This window comes from Osmerus mordax, chromosome 21 (genome assembly GCF_038355195.1).
Source record: "Osmerus mordax isolate fOsmMor3 chromosome 21, fOsmMor3.pri, whole genome shotgun sequence".
In the NCBI taxonomy this organism is placed as follows: Eukaryota; Metazoa; Chordata; class Actinopteri; order Osmeriformes; family Osmeridae; genus Osmerus; species Osmerus mordax.
The window spans coordinates 11,056,697-11,077,074 of record NC_090070.1 but is presented as its reverse complement, the minus strand read 5'-3'; the positions used below and the strand labels follow the sequence as shown (position 1 = coordinate 11,077,074).

The 20,378-nt window shown below is 52.1% G+C and overlaps 1 protein-coding gene across 1 annotated transcript; it reads left to right on the top strand.

Moving 5' to 3' along the window:
• Positions 1 to 811: 811 nt before the first annotated feature.
• Positions 812 to 19,498, top strand: smc3 (structural maintenance of chromosomes 3). Its single transcript, XM_067258787.1, has 29 exons — positions 812 to 975; positions 1,475 to 1,550; positions 1,736 to 1,774; positions 1,904 to 1,971; positions 2,099 to 2,170; positions 2,258 to 2,337; positions 2,534 to 2,612; positions 3,256 to 3,373; positions 3,692 to 3,867; positions 4,125 to 4,205; positions 4,762 to 4,926; positions 6,748 to 6,869; positions 6,984 to 7,197; positions 7,430 to 7,533; positions 8,651 to 8,750; positions 9,948 to 10,108; positions 10,317 to 10,458; positions 10,922 to 11,110; positions 11,259 to 11,346; positions 12,120 to 12,271; positions 12,922 to 13,080; positions 13,885 to 13,992; positions 14,266 to 14,374; positions 14,550 to 14,797; positions 16,203 to 16,415; positions 17,158 to 17,349; positions 17,686 to 17,863; positions 18,096 to 18,202; positions 18,615 to 19,498. Exons 1-29 carry the CDS (start codon positions 961 to 963, stop codon positions 18,684 to 18,686), a joined length of 3,627 nt encoding a protein of 1,208 aa, XP_067114888.1. The 5' UTR covers positions 812 to 960; the 3' UTR covers positions 18,687 to 19,498.
• Positions 19,499 to 20,378: the final 880 nt, after the last annotated feature.

The window sequence follows — 20,378 nt, the reverse complement described above, 5'->3', positions numbered from 1 at the left end:
ATATAAAAATAAATTCATATTTAAATTTTAAAGAAGTGGATTGAAAACCAACAAATTCGGTGGTATGTAAATTTCAATATTAATTATTCAATGCCTTTTAAAATTCAAAACATGTCACTGATATTACTTCCATATAAGTCTTAGTAAATACATAGGCTACAATACACGTATCCCATAGGCGTAACATAATATTGTGATTTATGCTACTTCGACAATATCGTATTTCAAAGTCTAGTAGGCCTATTCCATAAAACAGAGACGAGGAAATATGATTTTAAGACAAGATGCAACAGTGACACCTGCAGTGACCCCAAAGGAAGAAAGTACGCTACATAAGAGAAATCCGGTTTAACGATGCCGTTTACTCACTGATACAGTGAGACTGTTGGCAATGTAAACACGGAAAAATAAAACGTAAAATGTTGTTACACTATATCTCAAAACACCATGGCTCAAAGGCCAATAGGCTACTAGTTTACAACATCACTAAAATTATAATCGGATTCTTCAAAATGTATTCCCGATTTCTTGGCGCCCAACAATCGCCATCAAATGGAATATACCAATTCTGAACTAAGGGATGTGTGTACCATCAAAACATAGAAAACATCAACATTATCGTACAATATAAAGAACGTACATTTAAATGTAAGTGTATATTAGTATGTGAGGATGATATTTAATACTGATTGTAACATTTATTCAATGAAAGATTAATATTAAGTGCAGAAAAGTTTAGCTCCCCCGTTTACACGAAATCAGTCGATCCATATCATCCCGCCCCCAACGCCATTTTCAGAACCAATTCTGTTTTGCTGGGGTTATCTAGCAATATTGGATATACATTTTTACCACAAAACTCGCATTGAGCAAATCCATTAAGGCCCATCTTCTCTGTTATAGAGGAGAAGGGAGTTCATCTCCCTTTCACGACTGAGAAGAGGTCCTGAATATACGACCATGTACATCAAACAGGTATTCTGCGCGAGCTGCATGTCGTCGACCCGCTCTATGGAATTGTCTTCCAATGCTAACGCGTTAGCTAACTTGGACTAGAGAGAAACTAAGTAACATTGAGTCACTCTAAACTTTGAGATGCAAATGGGCTAACAAACCCTAACCTTGTTAAATAGAGTGCACGGCGTGTGGTTGCACATGAAAAAAATAGTTGCTGAACTGCTTTGCAGGTAGCTTAATGCTAGCACACTTGTAGGCCCCGGTCTATCACCGGTGTGTGTAAAGCTAGCTAACGCTAGCTTTTGCCTTGCAAAAACATCAAGCTAACGGGTAGCTAGTCAGTCACCGCTGCTCTGGTCAGGATATTTCCAACAGTCTTTCAAAATACTCTTACGTTTGTGAGTCTCCTAGCTGTTGCAAATTGCGGTCTGCCTGAGTAAACCGTTAAGGAGATGGGTATCTATCTGCGTTGTTGATGTTTTATTGATATCCTATTTGGTGCACGTTACACCCACAGGTCATTATCCAGGGGTTCCGAAGTTACAGGGACCAGACTGTGGTGGACCCGTTCAGCCCAAAACACAATGTCATCGGTGAGTTGTGTTTGCAGTTTTTTGGCTACATTTCCAAATCGTTGCAGTTTTATTTCTATCGGTTGATCCAATCCATGTTAATACCGCAACCGCTCTCCCAGTCTGCTAAAGATTTGATGTTGAAAATAAAGTATCGGTTGCTGTAGTAGAATTAAGTCACATATGGTTTTTCTATCCTATCATAGTTGGACGAAACGGATCAGGAAAAAGTAACTTTTTCTACGGTAAGTGACAGTCCAGTTTACTTCTCCATAGACGCTTGTCTTGTGTGACAAAGTTAAATTTTCACATAGTAGTGAAGCTGTAATGTGACGTGTCTCACTGAAAGCCTGCATTTCTTTTTCCTTCTTCAGCCATTCAGTTCGTGCTCAGCGATGAGTTCAGCCACCTTCGCCCAGAGCAGCGCCTGGCCTTGCTTCACGTAAGCAGGGGAACCACAGCCACTGGTGTTGATTCAACGCAAACAAAGATCCCAGGCTGTTATTAAAGACCCTGTGTGCAGATAACTTTGAATTGAATCTCTTTTGTTGGATGTTTTCCCGTTGTAGGAGGGAACTGGTCCTCGCGTCATCTCTGCTTTTGTGGAGATCATATTTGACAATTCTGACAACAGGTTGCCGGTAAGGCATCATTTCACCTTTTTTTTTTATCGACATCTCGTATGACTGAAACTCTTCTCAAACTCGCCTTGGTAACCTGCGTTACAGATCGACAAGGAGGAAGTCTCGCTCCGACGTGTCATTGGAGCCAAGAAGGATCAGTACTTCCTGGACAAGAAGATGGTCACGTGAGTCAGCCCCAGCTGTCCTCCCCCGTTGATTAGCGATACCCCCCGGCGACTGTTACCTAGCAACAGCCACAGCTCGACGCAGTCGGGGGTTCCACTAATATGAAACGGAAATCGGTCAGAAAACGTGGTTTGTTTACATGACGGTGTTTTCAATGTTTGTTTGTTTTCAATGTTTGTTTCTTTGTGTCCGCAGGAAGAACGACGTCATGAACCTCCTGGAGAGTGCGGGCTTCTCCCGCAGTAACCCGTACTACATCGTCAAGCAGGGAAAGGTACGGGAGACTGTCCGTCCAGCTCAAATGAACCAACTGTGAAAAGCAGCCACAACAGTTACATTTAGGGTTGACAGCCAAGGATTTATGTTCTTTACTCAAGATCCTCCACTGTCGAATGAGAGTATTGAAGCCCACAGGTTTTTTTTTTGTTACAGTTTGTCTTACAATAGGCTCTTCAAATGGCTGTTTACATTTAGTCATTTAGCAGACGCTCTTATCCAGAGCGACTTACAGTAAGTACAGGGACATTCCCCCCGAGGCAAGTAGGGTGAAGTGCCTTGCCCAAGGACACAACGTTATTTTTTCACGTCCGGGAATCGAACCGGCAACCTTCTGATTACTAGCCCGATTCCCTAACCGCTCAGACAACTGACTCCCCGTCGACGAAAACGAAAAACCCCGCCCCAAACCTAAAACCACTGACATACGCTATACATACACGTGTTACGCTTTTCTGATAAAAGCGACCTGCTGAACAGTTCAAATGTAATGTCAAAATAACAACTTTGTTGATTTTTGTTATGGTAATCCTCCCGGTGTGTGACACGTCACCGTTAGTCCCCGTGCAGTGCAGGGCAGACTGGACGCGGTGTGCCCTGACCGCGCTGTTTTGACGGTGTGTGCTGTGCCCCCTGTCCAGATCAACCAGATGGCCACGGCTCCCGACTCCCAGAGGCTGAAGCTGCTGAGGGAGGTGGCCGGGACCCGCGTCTACGACGAGCGCAAGGAGGAGAGCATCTCCCTCATGAAGGAGACGGGTGAGAGGACACACACTCCACACACACACACACGCATACATACACACACACACACACTCACTCTCACACACATACAGTCACACACATATACACACACGCATACATACACACACTCACACGCATACACAGTCACACATATACACACACACACAGTCTTTCTCCTTTATTCATTTCTCAGGCCCCACAGAGGTTTCCCCCGGCCTTATCTTCTCTGCACAAGCACATGTAATAACCTCACACGTGTGTTAAGCTAACCCCCCCCCCCCTCCCCCCTGCCGTGTCTTCCTGTCGTGTCCTGTGCGGCGTGGCGCACCCCAGAGGGCAAGCGCGAGAAGATCAACGAGCTGCTGAAGTACATCGAGGAGCGTCTCCACACCCTGGAGGACGAGAAGGAGGAGCTGGCCCAGTACCAGAAGTGGGACAAGATGAGGAGGGCGCTGGAGTACACCATCTACAACCAGGAGCTCAACGAGACCCGCGCCAAGCTGGACGAGGTGGGCTCTAAGACCCAGGGGGAGGGTTGGGGGCGGGGGCGGGGGAGGTCAAGGGTCACATGTTTGTTCAGTGTTAGTGAAGGGGTCCAGCCCCTCCTCTCTCCCTTCTGTCGTTTTTCCCCATCCTCTCTGATGTTCTCTCTGGATAAGCGTATACTAATGATAACAACAATTATCATATGAGATGTTCTCGTTTAGCAGGTGTTTTTATTCAAAGCGATGTACAGACTGCTGATCTGTGTGTGTGTGTGTTTCAGTTGTCCTCCAAGAGAGAGACGTGTGGAGACAAGTCCAGGCAGCTGCGGGACGCCCAGCAGGACGCCAGGGACAAAGTGGAGGTAGAGCGTCCGTCCGTGTGTGTGTGTTACTGGATTGTGTAATCTCTGTAAATAAAAAGATCCCTTTTGTGAAGAGATGCTCAATCATGTTCAAGGCACTATTTTAGGTGCTTCGCTGCAGTTATTTTGATTTGTCCGTTTTATACAGATACTCTCTTATGCAATCCCTTTACGTGCTTAGTGTTGTGTAACAAGTACATTTCCATTTTTCTCTCCTGTCTGTATCTCTCGCCCTTCTTCCACCATTCTGTCTTTCTGTTCTCTCTCTCTCGCTCCCTCTCTCTCTCGCTCCCTCTCGCTCCCTCTCTCTCGCTCCCTCTCTCTCGCTCCCTCTCTCTCGCTCCCTCTCTCTCGCTCCCTCTCTCTCGCTCCCTCCCTCTCTCTCGCTCCCTCTCTCTCGCTCTCTCTCTCTCGCTCCCTCTCTCTCGCTCTCTCTCGCTCCCTCCCTCTCGCTCCCTCCCTCTCTCTCGCTCCCTCTCTCTCGCTCTCTCTCGCTCCCTCCCTCTCTCTCGCTCTCTCTCTCGCTCCCTCTCTCTCTCTTCCCCCCCCCCGGCAGGAGACGGAGCGTGTGTGTCGAGAGCTCAAGTCGAAGATCTCGGCCATGCGGGAGGAGAAGGAGCAGCTGAGCTCGGAGCGTCAGGAGCAGATCAAGCAGAGGACCAAGCTGGAGCTGAAGACCAAGGACCTGCAGGACGAGCTGGCCGGCAACAGTGAACAGAGGGTAGACACACACAATACCAGCCTTCCTGGCTGAGACACACACACACACAATACCAGCCTTCCTGGCTGAGACACACACACACACAATACCTACCTTCCTGGCTGAGACACACACACAATACCTGCCTTTCTGGCTGACACACACACACACACAATACCTACCTTCCTGGCTGAGAGGTAGAGACACACACACACAATACCTACCTTCCTGGCTGAGAGGTAGAGACACACACACACAATACCTGCCTTCCTGGCTGAGACACACACACACACACACAATACCTGCCTTCCTGGCTGAGACACACACACAATACCTGCCTTTCTGGCTGACACACACACACACACAATACCTACCTTCCTGGCTGAGAGGTAGAGACACACACACAATACCTGCCTTTCTGGCTGACACACACACACAATACCTGCCTTCATGGCTGAGAGGTAGAGACACACACACACAATACCTGCCTTCCTGGCTGAGACACACACACACACACACAATACCTACCTTCCTGGTTGAGAGGTAGAGACACACACACACACAATACCTGCCTTCCTGGCTGAGACACACACACACACACACAATACCTACCTTCCTGGTTGAGAGGTAGAGACACACACACACACAATACCTACCTTCCTGGTTGAGAGGTAGAGACACACACACACACAATACCTACCTTCCTGGCTGAGAGGTAGAGACACACACACAATACCTACCTTCCTGGTTGAGAGGTAGAGACACACACACACAATACCTGCCTTCCTGGCTGAGACACACACACACACACAATACCTGCCTTCCTGGTTGAGAGGTAGAGACACACACACACAATACCTACCTTCCTGGCTGAGAAGTAGAGACACACTTTCTCTCGTTCCTCTTAGAATTAGCACTCTCCCTTTCCTTCTCTCAATTTAAATCTGTCTCCCTCCATGTCTCCGGGCCGTGCCCCTTCTTCCATCCTCCCTCCATCCTGGGCCTGAGCCCAGGGATGGGGAGAGAGAGCTGGCACAGGTCTCCCTCCATATGGCCGTTTGGCTGCGTACGTGTGTGTTTGACTGCCTGGCCCATATTGTGTGTGTCATCTGCTCATCAGGATCGCACACACAGGCCTGCAGTTGGATCAGGCCCACCTGGCTGTTTGAGGTGTTTGGCCGCGTCTCATCGGACCCCCGGAGGAGGGGTGGAGGGGGGGAAGGTGGACGTGCGTCATCGGGGGCCGATCCAGTCAGAGGCGGATCGCGCCGTCGAAGGGGAATCGTCGGTTTTCCGAACGTCCACCTATAAGCCGCGACACGCGCAATCATCACCCACCCCTTTCACGTCAGCAGAGCCTCGTCTGGCGTGACGCGTGGGGGAGGTCCGGCTAGCTCGCTGGGCCTGCAGGTGGCCCTATGGTCGTCAGGAGCAGTTGTTCCCACCTGGTCCTCAGGGCACCCCATGTCCTGCATGTTTTAGATGTTTCCCTGCTCCAACACACCTGATTCAAATGAATGGGTGGTTATCCATCTCTGCAGAAGCCTGCTTATGACAAGGCAGGCTGAAACAGGCAGGACAGGGTGCCCTGAGGACCAGGGTTGGGAACCACTGGTCTGGAGGACGGCTGTCGAAAAATCACGCTCACCCAGCCTGTCACCGTGTCACTCCTGATAGCCCCGCACGCCCGCTTTCTTGCCTCCCATCGATTCTCTCTCGTTTGTCCTCGCCCGGCCCCCGTCTCACTCGTTCTCCCTCCCGTCTGCCCCCCCGTCTCTTCCCCTCCTCCCTGTCTGCCCGGTCCATCCTCTCACCCCTCGTTCTCTCTCCGCCCTCCTCCAGAAACGCCTGCTGAAGGAGCGTCAGAAGCTGCTGGAGAAGATCGAGGAGAAGCAGAAGGAGCTGCAGGAGACGGAGCCCAAGTTCAACATGGTCAAGGAGAAGGAGGAGAGGGGCATCGCTAGGTGATGTGTGTGTGTGTGTGTGTGTGTGTGTGGTTGTGGTCATGATCAGGAACTAGAGGCAAAACGTACCCTAGAAGGATCCCTTCTCACTAACCCCCCTCCTCCCCCCTCCAGACTGGCCCAGGCCACCCAGGAGAGGACAGACCTGTACGCCAAGCAGGGCCGCGGCAGCCAGTTCACTTCCAAGGAGGAGAGGGACAAGTGGATCAAGAAGGAGCTCAAGTCCCTGGACCAGGCCATCACCGACAAGAAGAGGCAAATCGCTGCCATCCACAAGGACCTGGAGGACACAGAGACCAACAAGGAGAAGAACCTGGAGCAGTACAGTGTACGGACACACACACACACACTCTAGAACACTCATGCTGTTCCAGAACTTCTAGAACACTTCGAGCCTCTACAGAACATGTTTGTTCCGCTGTGCAGTGGATGATGAATTCCTAGATCACCGTCGATGATTCACTAAACTCCTTAACGAGAATACTAGTCCACTAGACTTAACTTTGTTGTTGTACATTGTGTGTGTGTGTGTGTGTGACCTGTCCTGTGCCTGTCCTCAGAAACTGGACCAGGACCTGAACGAGGTGAAGACCCGCGTCGAGGAGCTGGACAAGAAGTACTACGAAGTGAAGAACAAGAAGGACGAGCTGCAGAGCGAAAGAAAGTAGGAACACGCACACACACTCCCTCACACGCACACACACACACTACCCTAATGTTCCCAGTGCTGAGTCATCCCCTCTCTACTTATTGATGGTGTCAAGTTAAGCACTTCATCCCTCCAGTCTTAAGACCGCCATATAGATCCATGCGAGTGACTCAACGCCTGCATTTAGCTGAAAGGTTGTGGATTGTTCGCTCCGGGCTCCTACAGACCATAATATGCCGGCTTCCCATCCACCCACTGCCGGCAACCCACCCAGCAACCTTTCATTTCATATCCCCCCACCCCTCCTTCCCCCACCATCATCTCAGCGTCAACATGCCTCTTCTCTGGTGTCTTAACAATGGAGGTTATTTATCTGAGCGCTGAGCCTCTCTGAGCTCGGCTCATCTTGTCTGGCTGGTGTGTTGTGAGAGGAGAGAGGGTCACTGTGCCGGTTGGACTGGGAGGGCTGGTGGACTGTAGAGGCCTGGGGAATTGTGTGCCAGTTCAGATGAGGGTCCTTTATCACTAAAAGGCCACTTGTGGTTAAAAGCTGTGATTTTTCTATTTATTTGTATTTTTTTTTTTTTTAAGAGGCCATTCATTTTATTGAAGGTCGATGTATGTACATGTTAACGGTGTGCACGGCAAGAATGTCTCTTCTTCCCATCGAATCCCCGCTCAGAAATAGAACATTCATCCTCCCACTCAGAGCTGATGTGAGGCTGACAGGCTGGGTGATGTAACGGGGCTCCTGGCTGGGTGATGTGCGCGTGTGTCTGGGTGATGTAACGGGGCTCCTGGCTGGGTGATGTGACGGGGTGCCTGGCTGGGTGATGTAACGAGGCTCCTGGCTGGGTGATGTAACGGGGCTCCTGGCTGGGTGATGTAACGGGGCTCCTGGCTGGGTGATGTAACGGGGCGCCTGGCTGGGTGATGTAACGGGGCTCCTGTCTGGGTGATGTGCGCGTGTGTCTGGGTGATGTAACGGGGCGCCTGGCTGGGTGATGTAACGGGGCTCCTGTCTGGGTGATGTGCGCGTGTGTCTGGGTGATGTAACGGGGCGCCTGGCTGGGTGATGTAACGGGGCTCCTGGCTGGGTGATGTAACGGGGCTCCTGGCTGTGTCCCTCCAGCTACCTGTGGCGTGAGGAGAACGCAGAGCAGCAGGCCCTGGCAGCCAAGAGAGAAGACCTGGAGAAGAAACAGCAGCTACTGAGAGCAGCTACTGGCAAGGTGGGACACACACACACACTCACTCACTCAACCCAACTAACAAAGCAAATACCCCCTTATAGCTACAGAAGAGAATTGTATAGATTTATTATCAACACAAAAAAAAAAATGCAGACTTGCATGAAAGGATGTGTGTACTGTATAGCTAGCTCCGATGACACAGCGATGCACACGGCACCGTGTTCCACACGGCTCCGCACGTCTCCCTCAGCGGCTCAGAGTCGGAGGTGAGTCAGGAAGGAGGATCAGGAGACGTCACCGTCCTGATCACTCAGGAGACGTCACCATCCTGATCGCTCGGGAGACGTCACCATCCTGATCGCTCGGGAGACGTCACCATCCTGATCGCTCGGGAGACGTCACCATCCTGATCGCTCGGGAGACGTCACCATCCTGATCGCTCGGGAGACGTCACCATCCTGATCGCTCGGGAGACGTCACCATCCTGATCGCTCGGGAGACGTCACCATCCTGATCGCTCGGGAGACGTCACCGTCCCACCTGATCACTCAGGAAACGTCACCATCCTGATCACTCTGGAGACGTCACCATCCTGATCACTCTGGAGACGTCACCATCCTGATCGCTCGGGAGACGTCACCATCCTGATCGCTCGGGAGACGTCACCATCCTGATCGCTCGGGAGACGTCACCATCCTGATCGCTCGGGAGACGTCACCATCCTGATCACTCGGGAGACGTCACCGTCCCACCTGATCGCTCGGGAGACGTCACCATCCTGATCGCTCAGACCTCCCTGCCTTCATCTCTGTGTGACTCAGTCCACAACAACACACAGAAATACACACACATATCAAACACAAGACGTGGTCTGTCACCCATACACCAACCCCCCCGCCCCCCGTCTGAACCCACGTCTGTCGGTCTGTCCTTTTCTGCATTTGATCTCCTGTTTTAATGTCGTGTTTGATTGTATTCATGGACGGTTTCCTTCTGCGGGGCCTTGTAATGAGGACGTCCAGACCCGACTGTATCCTGATGAGGAGCAGGGAGCGTGCGGGCGCCGGTTAGCCTACCTGACGACTGGCGCTTATTTTTCCATTTCAACGAGAGTGATTGGTCACGGATGACTCATCTCCTCAGCCTGTGATTGGCGCGTTCCTCCTGATAGCGTGTGTGTGTGTATACATTAATCCTGGTTAACAGTAAGTGTTGTGTGTGTGTGGGGGGGGCCAGGCCATCCTGAACGGCATCGACAGCATCAACAAGGTCCTGGAACACTTCAGGAGGAAGGGCATCAACCAGCACGTCATCACCGGTTACCACGGCATCGTCATGAACAACTTTGAGTGCGAGCCTGCCTTCTACACCTGCGTGGAGGTGACAGCCGGGACCAGGTGAGGGGGCCGGAGGACGCCACACACACACACACACTTGCCTTGTCATGGACGGAATGATTAGCCTGGTGTTCTGTGTTCTCACACTCTACCTTTCTCTCCCCACCTGTCTCTCTCGCTGTCTGTCTCTCTCTGTCTCCCCACCTGTCTCTCTCGCTGTCTCTGTCTCCCTCCCCACCTGTCTCTCTCTGTCTCCCTCCCCCTCCAGGTTGTTCTACCATATCGTGGAGACAGACGAGGTGAGCACCAAGATTCTGATGGAGTTCAACAAGATGAACCTACCCGGGGAGGTCACCTTCCTGCCACTCACTAAGCTGGACGTCCGTGACACCGCCTACCCCGAGACCAATGTAAGACCCAGGGGCATGATGGGAGATGTTCTGAACACCCAGGGGCATGATGGGAGATGTTCTGAACACCCAGGGGCATGATGGGAGATGTTCTGAACACCCAGGGGCATGATGGGAGATGTTCTGAAGCTTATGGCTGGCTCCATGGTCTCTAGCCCCTGTGATTGGGACACGCTAAACACTTCTCCTCCCTCCCTCTCCTCTATTTCTTCCCCCCTCTCTTCTCCCTCCTCCCTCCTTCTCTCCTCCCCTCCCTCTCTTCTCCTTCCTCCTCCCTCCCCCCTCTCTCTCCTCCCTCCCTCTCCTCTATTTCTTCCCCCCTCTTCTCCCTCCTCCTTTCCCTCTCCCCCCCTCCTCCTCCTCTCTCCTCCCCCTTTCCTCCTCCTCTCTCCTCCCCCCCCTCCTCCTCCTCTCTCTTCCCCCCCCCCCCCCCCCCTCCTCCTCCCCTGTTCTCCTCCCCCAGGATGCTATCCCCATGATCAGCAAGCTGCGCTACAGCGTGAGCTATGACAAGGCCTTCAAGCACGTGTTTGGGAAGACCCTGATCTGCCGCAGCATGGAGGTGTCCACTCAGCTGGCCAGGGCCTTCACCATGGACTGCATCACCCTGGAGGGTACGCCCACACACACCAACACACACACATTGAGAGAGGTGGATTTATGCACACACACATTGAGAGGTGGATTTATGCACACACACGTCACACTGATCTATGCGCACACAGACACTCACGTTCACACGCACGCTCTCAGCTCTCATCACCCAGCTATGCATGTTGTGATACCCTCGCAAAATGTAGGAGCTGCAGAAGGACATGAGGAAGGCTGAGGAGGAGCTGGGGGAACTGGAGGCCAAGCTCAACGAGAACCTGCGCAGGAACATCGAACATATCCTGAGGACGGGGGAGGAGGGGGGAGGAGGGGGGAGAGGGAGAGCAGGGAGGTAGGGGAGGGAGGAATAACAAGGGTGAAATGATGGTGTGATCAGACCCTGAGAGGATTACGACATGTGAGGTCACAAAGGGCAGCGTGCTGACTCACTGCTGTCAGCCCCGCTCAGAGGCTGTGTGTGTGTGTGTGTGTGTCATGCGCGTGCACGCACATGCTTGTGCTCGCTTGCATCACCCTGTGTTTGTTTTGCACTTTCTGAAGTTCTGTTTCTGAAGGGTGTGTGTGTGTGTGTGTGTGTGTGTGTGTGTGTGTGTGTGTGTGTGTGTGCGCAGAATGGATGGATGAGTGGATGACACTACCTCCAGGGATGGTGACTCAGAGCTCTGATCAGTAATTCAACAGCCTGTTGTCGTCGTACATCCACCTCCAGCCCTTAGCCACACACACACACACACACACACACACACACACACACACCCCTGCATGCTGTTTTCAGCAGCTCCCTTGATTACCTTGTGCGTTGACTACACCTGATTAAATCCAGGTGCCAGTCACGGTCAATCACTGGCCTAATTGCAACGGAAGCCTGAGAGCGTGCTCCGTCGCCATGGCGGCCCTGGATGCTGACGTCTGTGTGTCGTGGGCGTCCAGGCCTCAGCCCCGCCCTCCTCCAGGGGAGATGGTGACCTTTGTGTGTGTGTGTCAGAGTGTGTATACTGCTGAGTGTGTGTGCATCTACGTGGCCCTGCTCCTTGACTCCCCGCCTCCACGCATCAACAATGAGATCGACCAGCTGATGAATCAGATGCAGCAGATCGAGACCCAGCAGAGGAAGTTCAAGGCGTCCCGGGACAGCATCCTGTCTGAGATGAAGATGCTCAAGGAGAAGAGGCAGCAGTCAGAGAAGACCTTCATGCCCAAGGTGACCTCCTGACCTGCATATAGGCCCTTCTGCTGTCTGCAGGGCCACTGGCAGCCCACCGGGGGGGGGGGGGAGGGGGGGGGTAGGCTCTCTGTGGGAGCATACTCAATCTCTCCTCCCTCTTTTTCCACTCACCCTCCTCCCTCTATCGCCGATCCTTTTCCCTCCCTCTTCTCTCCTCTCTTCTTCTCCTCCCTCTTTTTCCACTCACCCTCCTCACTCTTCTCTCTCTCTCCCCCCGTCTCGCTCTCCTCCTCCTCTCTTCTCCCTCCTCCCTGTCTCTCTCTCCTCTCGCACCTCTCCTCCTCTCTCCCTCCCTCTCTCCCTCCTCCCTCTCCCCTGTCTCTCCTCTCGCCCCTCTCCTCCTCTCTCCCTCCTCCCTCTCCCCTGTCTCTCTCTCTCCTCCTCTCTCCCCTGTCTCTCTCTCTCCTCCTCTCTCCCCTGTCTCTCCTCTCGCCCCTCTCCTCCTCTCTCCCTCCCTCTCTCCTCCTCTCTCCCCTGTCTCTCTCTCTCCTCTCTCCCCTGTCTCTCTCTCTCCTCCTCTCTCCCCTGTCTCTCCTCTCGCCCCTCTCCTCCTCTCTCCCTCCCTCTCCCCTCCCTCTCCCCTCCCTCTCTCCCCTGTCTCTCTCTCTCTCTCCTCTGTCGCGCAGCAACGCAGTCTGCAGAGTCTGGAGGCCAGCCTCCACGCCATGGAGTCAACCCGGGAGTCTCTGAAGGCTGAGCTGGGGACCGACCTGCTGTCCCAGCTCAGCCTGGAGGACCAGAGACGCGTGGACGACCTGAACGACGAGATCAGGCAGCTGCAGCAGGTACACACACACACACCTACACACACACACACAGCTACACACACACACAGATACACACATACACAGGCCGTCTGGGGGGGCTGAGGTATAGGTACGTGTCTGTCTGGAGGGTGCCTTGTTTGTACCTGTGTGTGGGGGCGGGGGGCAGGGGGGGGGGGTTGAGTATGGCGTTGACTGGGCTGTGTTTGTAAACAGCTCAGCTGCATGTGGACGTACGTGTGTGTGTGTGGGGGGGGGGGGGGGGGCACAGCTCCACCTCCCGCACACATCGTCCTCCTCCACAGCCAGCTGCTCACAATTACCACCTCAATAGAAGGCTGTGCTCTCTCTCTCTCTATCTGTCTCTCTCTTTCCCTCTTTCGCCTCCCTTCTCTCCTGTTAGTGTTACGCAACCCTCCCCTCCCAGCTAGAACCTGTGGTTCTGTGGGGAGAGTAGGAGCCGGGTCCTGACCCCCCTCCTCTCCTCCTCCCTCCCTCCATCTCTCCGTCTTTCATCCAGCACTCCTCCGCGGCTGTTATTCTTCTGGGCTCATTAGCTTCTCCTTTTGTGTTTGCGGAGGCTGGCTCTGTTTGGGTTTTAATCTGTGTGTGTGTGTGTTCTGTGTTTGGCACAGAGAGGGAGTGTGTGTGTGTGGTGAAAGACTGTGTATGGCTTACGTATGTACCTTTTTTTCGGTGCCTCCGGCAATCTGTTATGAAATGGCTCTGACCTGAATGTGTAGTTGTGTAACTGGACAACTGTGTGTGTGTGTGCGTGCGTGTGCGTAAAGGAGAACACATTATAATGTTTGTGTGTGCTAACAGGACAACAGGCAGCTGCTGAATGAGAGGATCAAGCTGGAGGGCATCATGACCAGGGTGGAGACGTACCTGAACGAGAACCTGCGGAAGCGTCTCGACCAAGTGGAGCAGGTACGCCCTGACCCCCGACTCCCACAGGCTCGCAAAACCTAACATATCCGTTACGCAACACTCTTACGTCACCTCAGAAGCCCAACCTGATTGGTCCCTGACTCGCTGAATAAGCTAAGGACTCCTGTTCATGCCTCCTTTGTGTTTCCTAATCACTGTGAATAACACCTTTCAGTGATATCTGAGCTTGTATAAAGAAAAAGGGTCTCTGTGACGTAAACGAGGCGATGAGTAATGAGGCTGATGGATGCGTCTCTCGGCTGCGCCCTGCAGGAGCTGAACGAGCTGAGGGAGACCGAGGGGGGCACAGTCCTCACCGCCACCACCTCGGAGCTGGACGGCATCAACAAGCGCGTCAAGGACACCCTGGCGCGATCCGAGGGTAAGGAGGGCACCGTAACCGACCCCACCCGGGTCCATGTACCGTCAGTCACGGGAGCGAACCTGAGTCCATATCAAATGCTCCTCAAGTAAAGACGCTTCCCTCCCCTCTCCCCGGCCCATCTCCCTCCACCCTCCTCCCCCCCCCCCCCCCCCTCCTCGCTCCATCCCCCCAGACCTGGACGTCCTGATCGACAAGACGGAGGTGGAGATCAAGGACCACCAGAGGAGCTTGGAGCGCTGGAAGAACATGGAGAAGGAGCAGAACGACGCCATCAACCACGACACCAAGGAGCTGGAGAAGATGACCAACCGGCAGGGCATGCTGCTGAAGAAGAAGGAGGAGTGCATGAAGAAGATCCGGGAGCTGGGCTCTCTGCCCCAGGAGGCCTTCGAGAAGTACCAGACCCTCACCCTCAAACAGGTACACACCCCTGACATGTACCAGACCCTCACCCTCAAACAGGTACACACCCCTGACATGTACCAGACCCTCACCCTCAAACAGGTACACACCCCTGACATGTACCAGACCCTCACCCTCAAACAGGTACACACCCCTGACATGTACCAGACCCTCACCCTCAAACAGGTACACACCCCTGACATGTACCAGACCCTCACCCTCAAACAGGTACACACACCTGACATGTACCAGACCCTCACCCTCAAACAGGTACACACCCCTGACATGTACCAGACCCTCACCCTCAAACAGGTACACACACCTGTCATGTACCAGACCCTCACCCTCAAACAGGTACACACACCTGTCATGTACCAGACCCTCACCCTCAAACAGGTACACACACCTGACATGTACCAGACCCTCACCCTCAAACAGGTACACACACACACACACACTGTCAAGAACCAGACAGTTCCTGCACAGACAGGCATATACACAGACACACAGACACACAGACACACAGACACACAGACAGACAGAGGCAGACAAGGACCTGGTCACGTCCCTCCACACAGTCACATCCCCCCCACACTGTGACTCAGACACTCCAGTTAGCCAGCCTCTGTCTCTCTCTGTCTCGTTCGCTCTGTCTGTCTGTCTGTCTCACGCTCTGTGTCTCTCTTTCCCTTCCTCTCGCTCTCCATCTTTCTTCTTTTTTTTTATCTGCCTTCTCAGTCTCTGTCCCTCTCTCTCTCGCTCTCTCTCATCCGCTTCTCTCTGCCAACTATCAGCTCCCTCTGGAAACAGCAGAGTATGTGTGAAGTGGGCTGGCTGGGCCTTAGCTTGTGTGTTTGTGTGTGTGTTCTCTCCTTGACGAGGCCAGAAATAGCCCCTGCTGTCTCTCACTTCATGTACTTGATCTTCCTCCAAGAGATGTGCTGCTCTGGGCTGAGATGGTGCTTCTGATTACACACACACACACACACACACATACACATACACACCGCCCAGTGAACACCTCTCATCCTCTCATCTCTAAATGGAACGTGAAAAGAAGTGTTATGAAAAGTTGAGCTGTCCCTTCCTACGTATGTCAACTCTAGGAATAGAAAATGAGTCGGGAGGCGAGGCGGGTCGGAGGTGACCAGGCGGAGGGGGGCTACGCTAGGGGCCCCTCTCCAGGACCAGGGTGTGTTTCCAGGGCAGCTTCCACCTCTTGTAGCACGCCCAGCTGGGGCTCTGGGCTCACCCCTGGACACACTCTTTAGTACAATTGGGGTGTGTTATTAACGGCCTCTTTCTTTTCCTCTTTCCTGTTCTCTCCTTCTCTACTATCATCTCCTCCCCCCTGTCCCTTTTTTCACTCTCTTCTTCCTCCACTGTCCTCTCCCCCCTTCCTCTTCCTCCTGTCTCTCTCCAGCTGTTCCGCAAGCTGGAGCAGTGCAACACGGAGCTGAAGAAGTACAGCCATGTGAACAAGAAGGCCCTGGACCAGTTTGTGAACTTCTCGGAGCAGAAGGAGAAGCTGATCAAGCGTCAGGACGAGCTGGACCGCGGCCACAAGTCCATCATGGAGCTGATGAACGTGCTGGAGCTGAGGAAGTACGAAGCCATCCAGCTCACCTTCAAACAGGTGAGGAACACACACACATCATAACCTCTTCTCCTGCACGCACGCATATGAACGGCTGCCTGTCTGTCTTTCCATCTCAACATGAGTCATCCTCTCCTTCTCCCTCTCCTACCCTCCTCCTTCTCCCTCCTATCCTCCTCCTTCTCCCTCTCCTACCCTCCTCCTTCTCCCTCTCCTATCCTCCTCCTTCTCCCTCTCCTATCCTCCTCCTTCTCCCTCTCCTACCCTTCTCCCTCTCCTACCCTCCTCCTTCTCCCTCTCCTAACCTTTTCCCTCTCCTACCCTCCTCCTTCTCCCTCTCCTACCCTCCTCCTTCTCCTACCCTCCTCCTTCTCCCTCTCCTAACCTTTTCCCTCTCCTACCATCCTCCTTCTCCCTCTCCTACCCTCCTCCTTCTCCCTCTCCTACCCTCCTCCTTCTCCTACCCTCCTCCTTCTCCCTCTCCTAACCTTTTCCCTCTCCTACCATCCTCCTTCTCCCTCTCCTACCCTCCTCCTTCTCCCTCTCCTACCCTCCTCCTTCTCCCTCTCCTACCCTCCTCCTTCTCCCTCTCCTACCCTCCTCCTTCTCCTACCCTCCTCCTTCTCCCTCTCCTAACCTTTTCCCTCTCCTACCCTCCTCCTTCTCCCTCTCCTACCCTCCTCCTTCTCCCTCTCCTACCCTCCTCCTTCTCCCTCTCCTACCCTCCTCCTTCTCCCTCTCCTACCCTCCTCCTTCTCCCTCTCCTCCCTCTCCCCTCCAGGTGTCTAAGAACTTCTCGGAGGTGTTCCAGAAGCTGGTCCCGGGGGGCAAGGCCACCCTGGTGATGAAGAAGGGGGACGCCGAGGGGGGCCAGTCCCAGGACGAGGGTGAGGGGGGCACCGACAGCGAGAGGGGCTCAGGCTCTCAGAGCAGCGTGCCCTCTGTGGACCAGTTCACCGGAGTGGGCATCAGGGTAGGTTACAGGGGGCTCTGGGAGGAAGAGAGGGTGTGTGTGTCACCCCCAGCACGTTAAATAGTCTAGTGCCATGCCCCTGATATATGCACGTTTTACTAACCCATCTTTTCACCGTTTCCCTCTCGTTCTCTCCTCCACCCCCATCATCCTACCATTCCTACATTTCTTCCATCTCTCCTGACCTCCCTCCCCCTCTCTCCTCCATCTCCCCCTCTCCTCTTCCTCTCTCTCCTCCCTCCCCCTCTCTCCTCCCTCCCCCTCTCTCCTCCCTCCCTCCTATCTCCTCCCCCTCTCTCTCCTCCCTCCCTCCCCTCTCTCTCCTCCCCCCTCCAGGTGTCATTCACAGGCAAGCAGGGGGAGATGAGGGAGATGCAGCAGCTGTCTGGAGGGCAGAAGTCCCTGGTGGCTCTCGCCCTCATCTTCGCCATCCAGAAGTGTGACCCCGCCCCCTTCTACCTGTTTGACGAGATCGACCAGGCGCTGGACGCTCAGCACAGGAAGGCAGTCTCTGGTAAACACACGCCGACTGATATACCTACATGGATTCATGTATCTGTTTGGTCGAGGCTTGTTATCCAATGTGATGATGGTTATAACGGTATGAAAGCGAAGTATAGATGCCTAGTAGTAAATAAAAGTGCTACAGCTAACAGTATGAGAGATACGTGATGGTAGGTATGACAGTTTAAAGGCTAAGTGATGTTAGCTAGCAGTGTAAGCGTCGTGTGTGTGGTGTTTTCCAGACATGATCGTGGAGCTGGCCGGCCACGCCCAGTTCATCACCACCACCTTTAGGCCGGAGCTGCTGGAGTCAGCTGACAAGTTCTACGGAGTCAAGTTCAGGAACAAGGTGAACTGACCTCTGACCTCATACACTGTTTTATATTCTACTGGGGTTAGGGATTATTTTTCTGTTGTTTATCTTCAACTGGGGGATATGATTAATTTCAGTTTGTATTCAACTGTGGTTAAATGATTCATTTTTGGGGTCATATTCAACGATGGATATGTATCATTTCGTGTTGTTGATATTCAACTAGCACTGCGTCAGGTATAGTGAGGTTGTTTTCCACTGTCTGAAAATCTTTTTTGGATCCAATTGAGACTCAGAGATAGTGACTCAGTAATGCATTTCTGGTGTTAGATTCAGGTCTTCCTGAGCCCTCCTGTGGGGTAACGATGTTTGACAGCCTGGTGAGAAGGGGAGTGTTTCACTCTGTCTGTTTCACTGTGTGTGTGTGTGTGTGTGCGCGCTTACTCAGGTGAGTCACATTGACGTGATCTCTGCGGAGCAGGCGAAAGACTTCGTGGAGGACGACACCACCCACGGTTAAGAGGACTCTCCTCTTCCTCCTCCTCCTCACCTCCTCCTGTAGTGCACTGCCTAGCTCTGAGCCCCTCTCCATCCACCCTGACTGGACTCTGCCATACTGGGTCCAACTCGCCCACAATCCTCTCCACAGAATCAAAAGTCAGATGGAATTAGTGCTGTTCTAGAGTGTCTGTGTCAGTCACACCTTCCACTATGACATCACCGGTTAGTACTTTCAGAAGAACCACCACAAGGAAGAGAAATAGTTGGATTTCAGCCAGGATGGGGTTTTTTGTGGTCGTGTGTCGTCGTGAAGCAGATGATTCTGAAGATGAGTGGGTGGGGAAATGCCTTGACCATGTCTAGAGAAATCTGAGAAAGAACCGCATGCTTTTTTTTTTATTATTCTGTGAAGATGTTGTTCTCATTTTGTCCTTTCTATATCAAATTGAGATTTTTTGGGGGTGAAATTTCAAATAGTTCTGCTTTAAGATTGGAACTAATGCTATCTGCAGGGTTGATGACTCAAACAAAATACTTTTTTGATGTTGTTCTTTTTACAGTTGCCATCTTAATATGACTAGCCAGTCAGGTAAAACCTGACATTTTACACCCGTTTTGTACTTAATATAATCTTGTATTGTTACCAGAAAACATGATTCAGAAATATTTTCAAGATATTTAGATTGTTTTGTTTTTTTGATAGTATGTTGTCGGTCATTCCCTGCGTTAGGTCATGTTGTATCCTATCTGTTTTAGTTCCTACATTGCATTATAACTTGTTATTTTCGGCCCTGTTACTCTATTACAAAAAATTAAAATCATATGAATTCATTTTGTCTGTCAGTGCTGGCATCCCACCACAAGGTGGCGCTGTTCTGTAAAATCCACAACAGACTTCAGTTGCCTGTTGGGTCAGTGGGTTTGGGTCACACTAGTGTGTGTTAACCCTTGTGTTATCTTCGGGTCATTCTGACCCATCAGTCATTGTGACCCACCTTCGTATTGCGACAAATTTACCTCATACAAAAACAAAGTGAAGCATTTTCTTTTAACTGTCGGGCTGTCTCAGACCCCCCACATTGGAATGGTTTAAAGAAAATTATTTTTATTTGTTTTTGTATTGGGTAAAATTGGGTAAACTCAACGGTGGTTCGTTATGAACCTTTGGGTCATGTGACCCGAAGGCAGCACGAGGGTTAAGACCTCCAGAGTCCTAGAGGTTGTGAATGACTGATTTATTATTATTATTCCACTAGGATGAAAACATCAAATTGGTTTGTTCAACTGTAGAGACCAAAAGGAATTTCCTGAGTAAGGACTGACTGAAACCTGCTATTTTCATTAGCTCATGTCAGGATTATAAAATAATTAAAATGACCAATTATTACGAGATAAGACTGCAAGAGGATTAGTCAAGGTCTGTATGACTGAGACGAGCAGAGTATCTACATATCCAGAACATCATTAGAGAACCGGACCCGGGTGAACCCAGATATTATGGGATGTCATCCTCATTGACCCCATTGGAAATACATCAGCCAAGTGGGACACATCAATCACGTTACACACCCTGCACTTCACTCTCTGTTCCCACCTTTATGACATCACCATGGCGGCATGTCTGAAAGGTCAAATGTCTTCTTCCAGAATTCCTCTACCCTCTACTCCCTCCCATATATTCAACCCCCTTTACACCTCCCTTCTCGTCAAT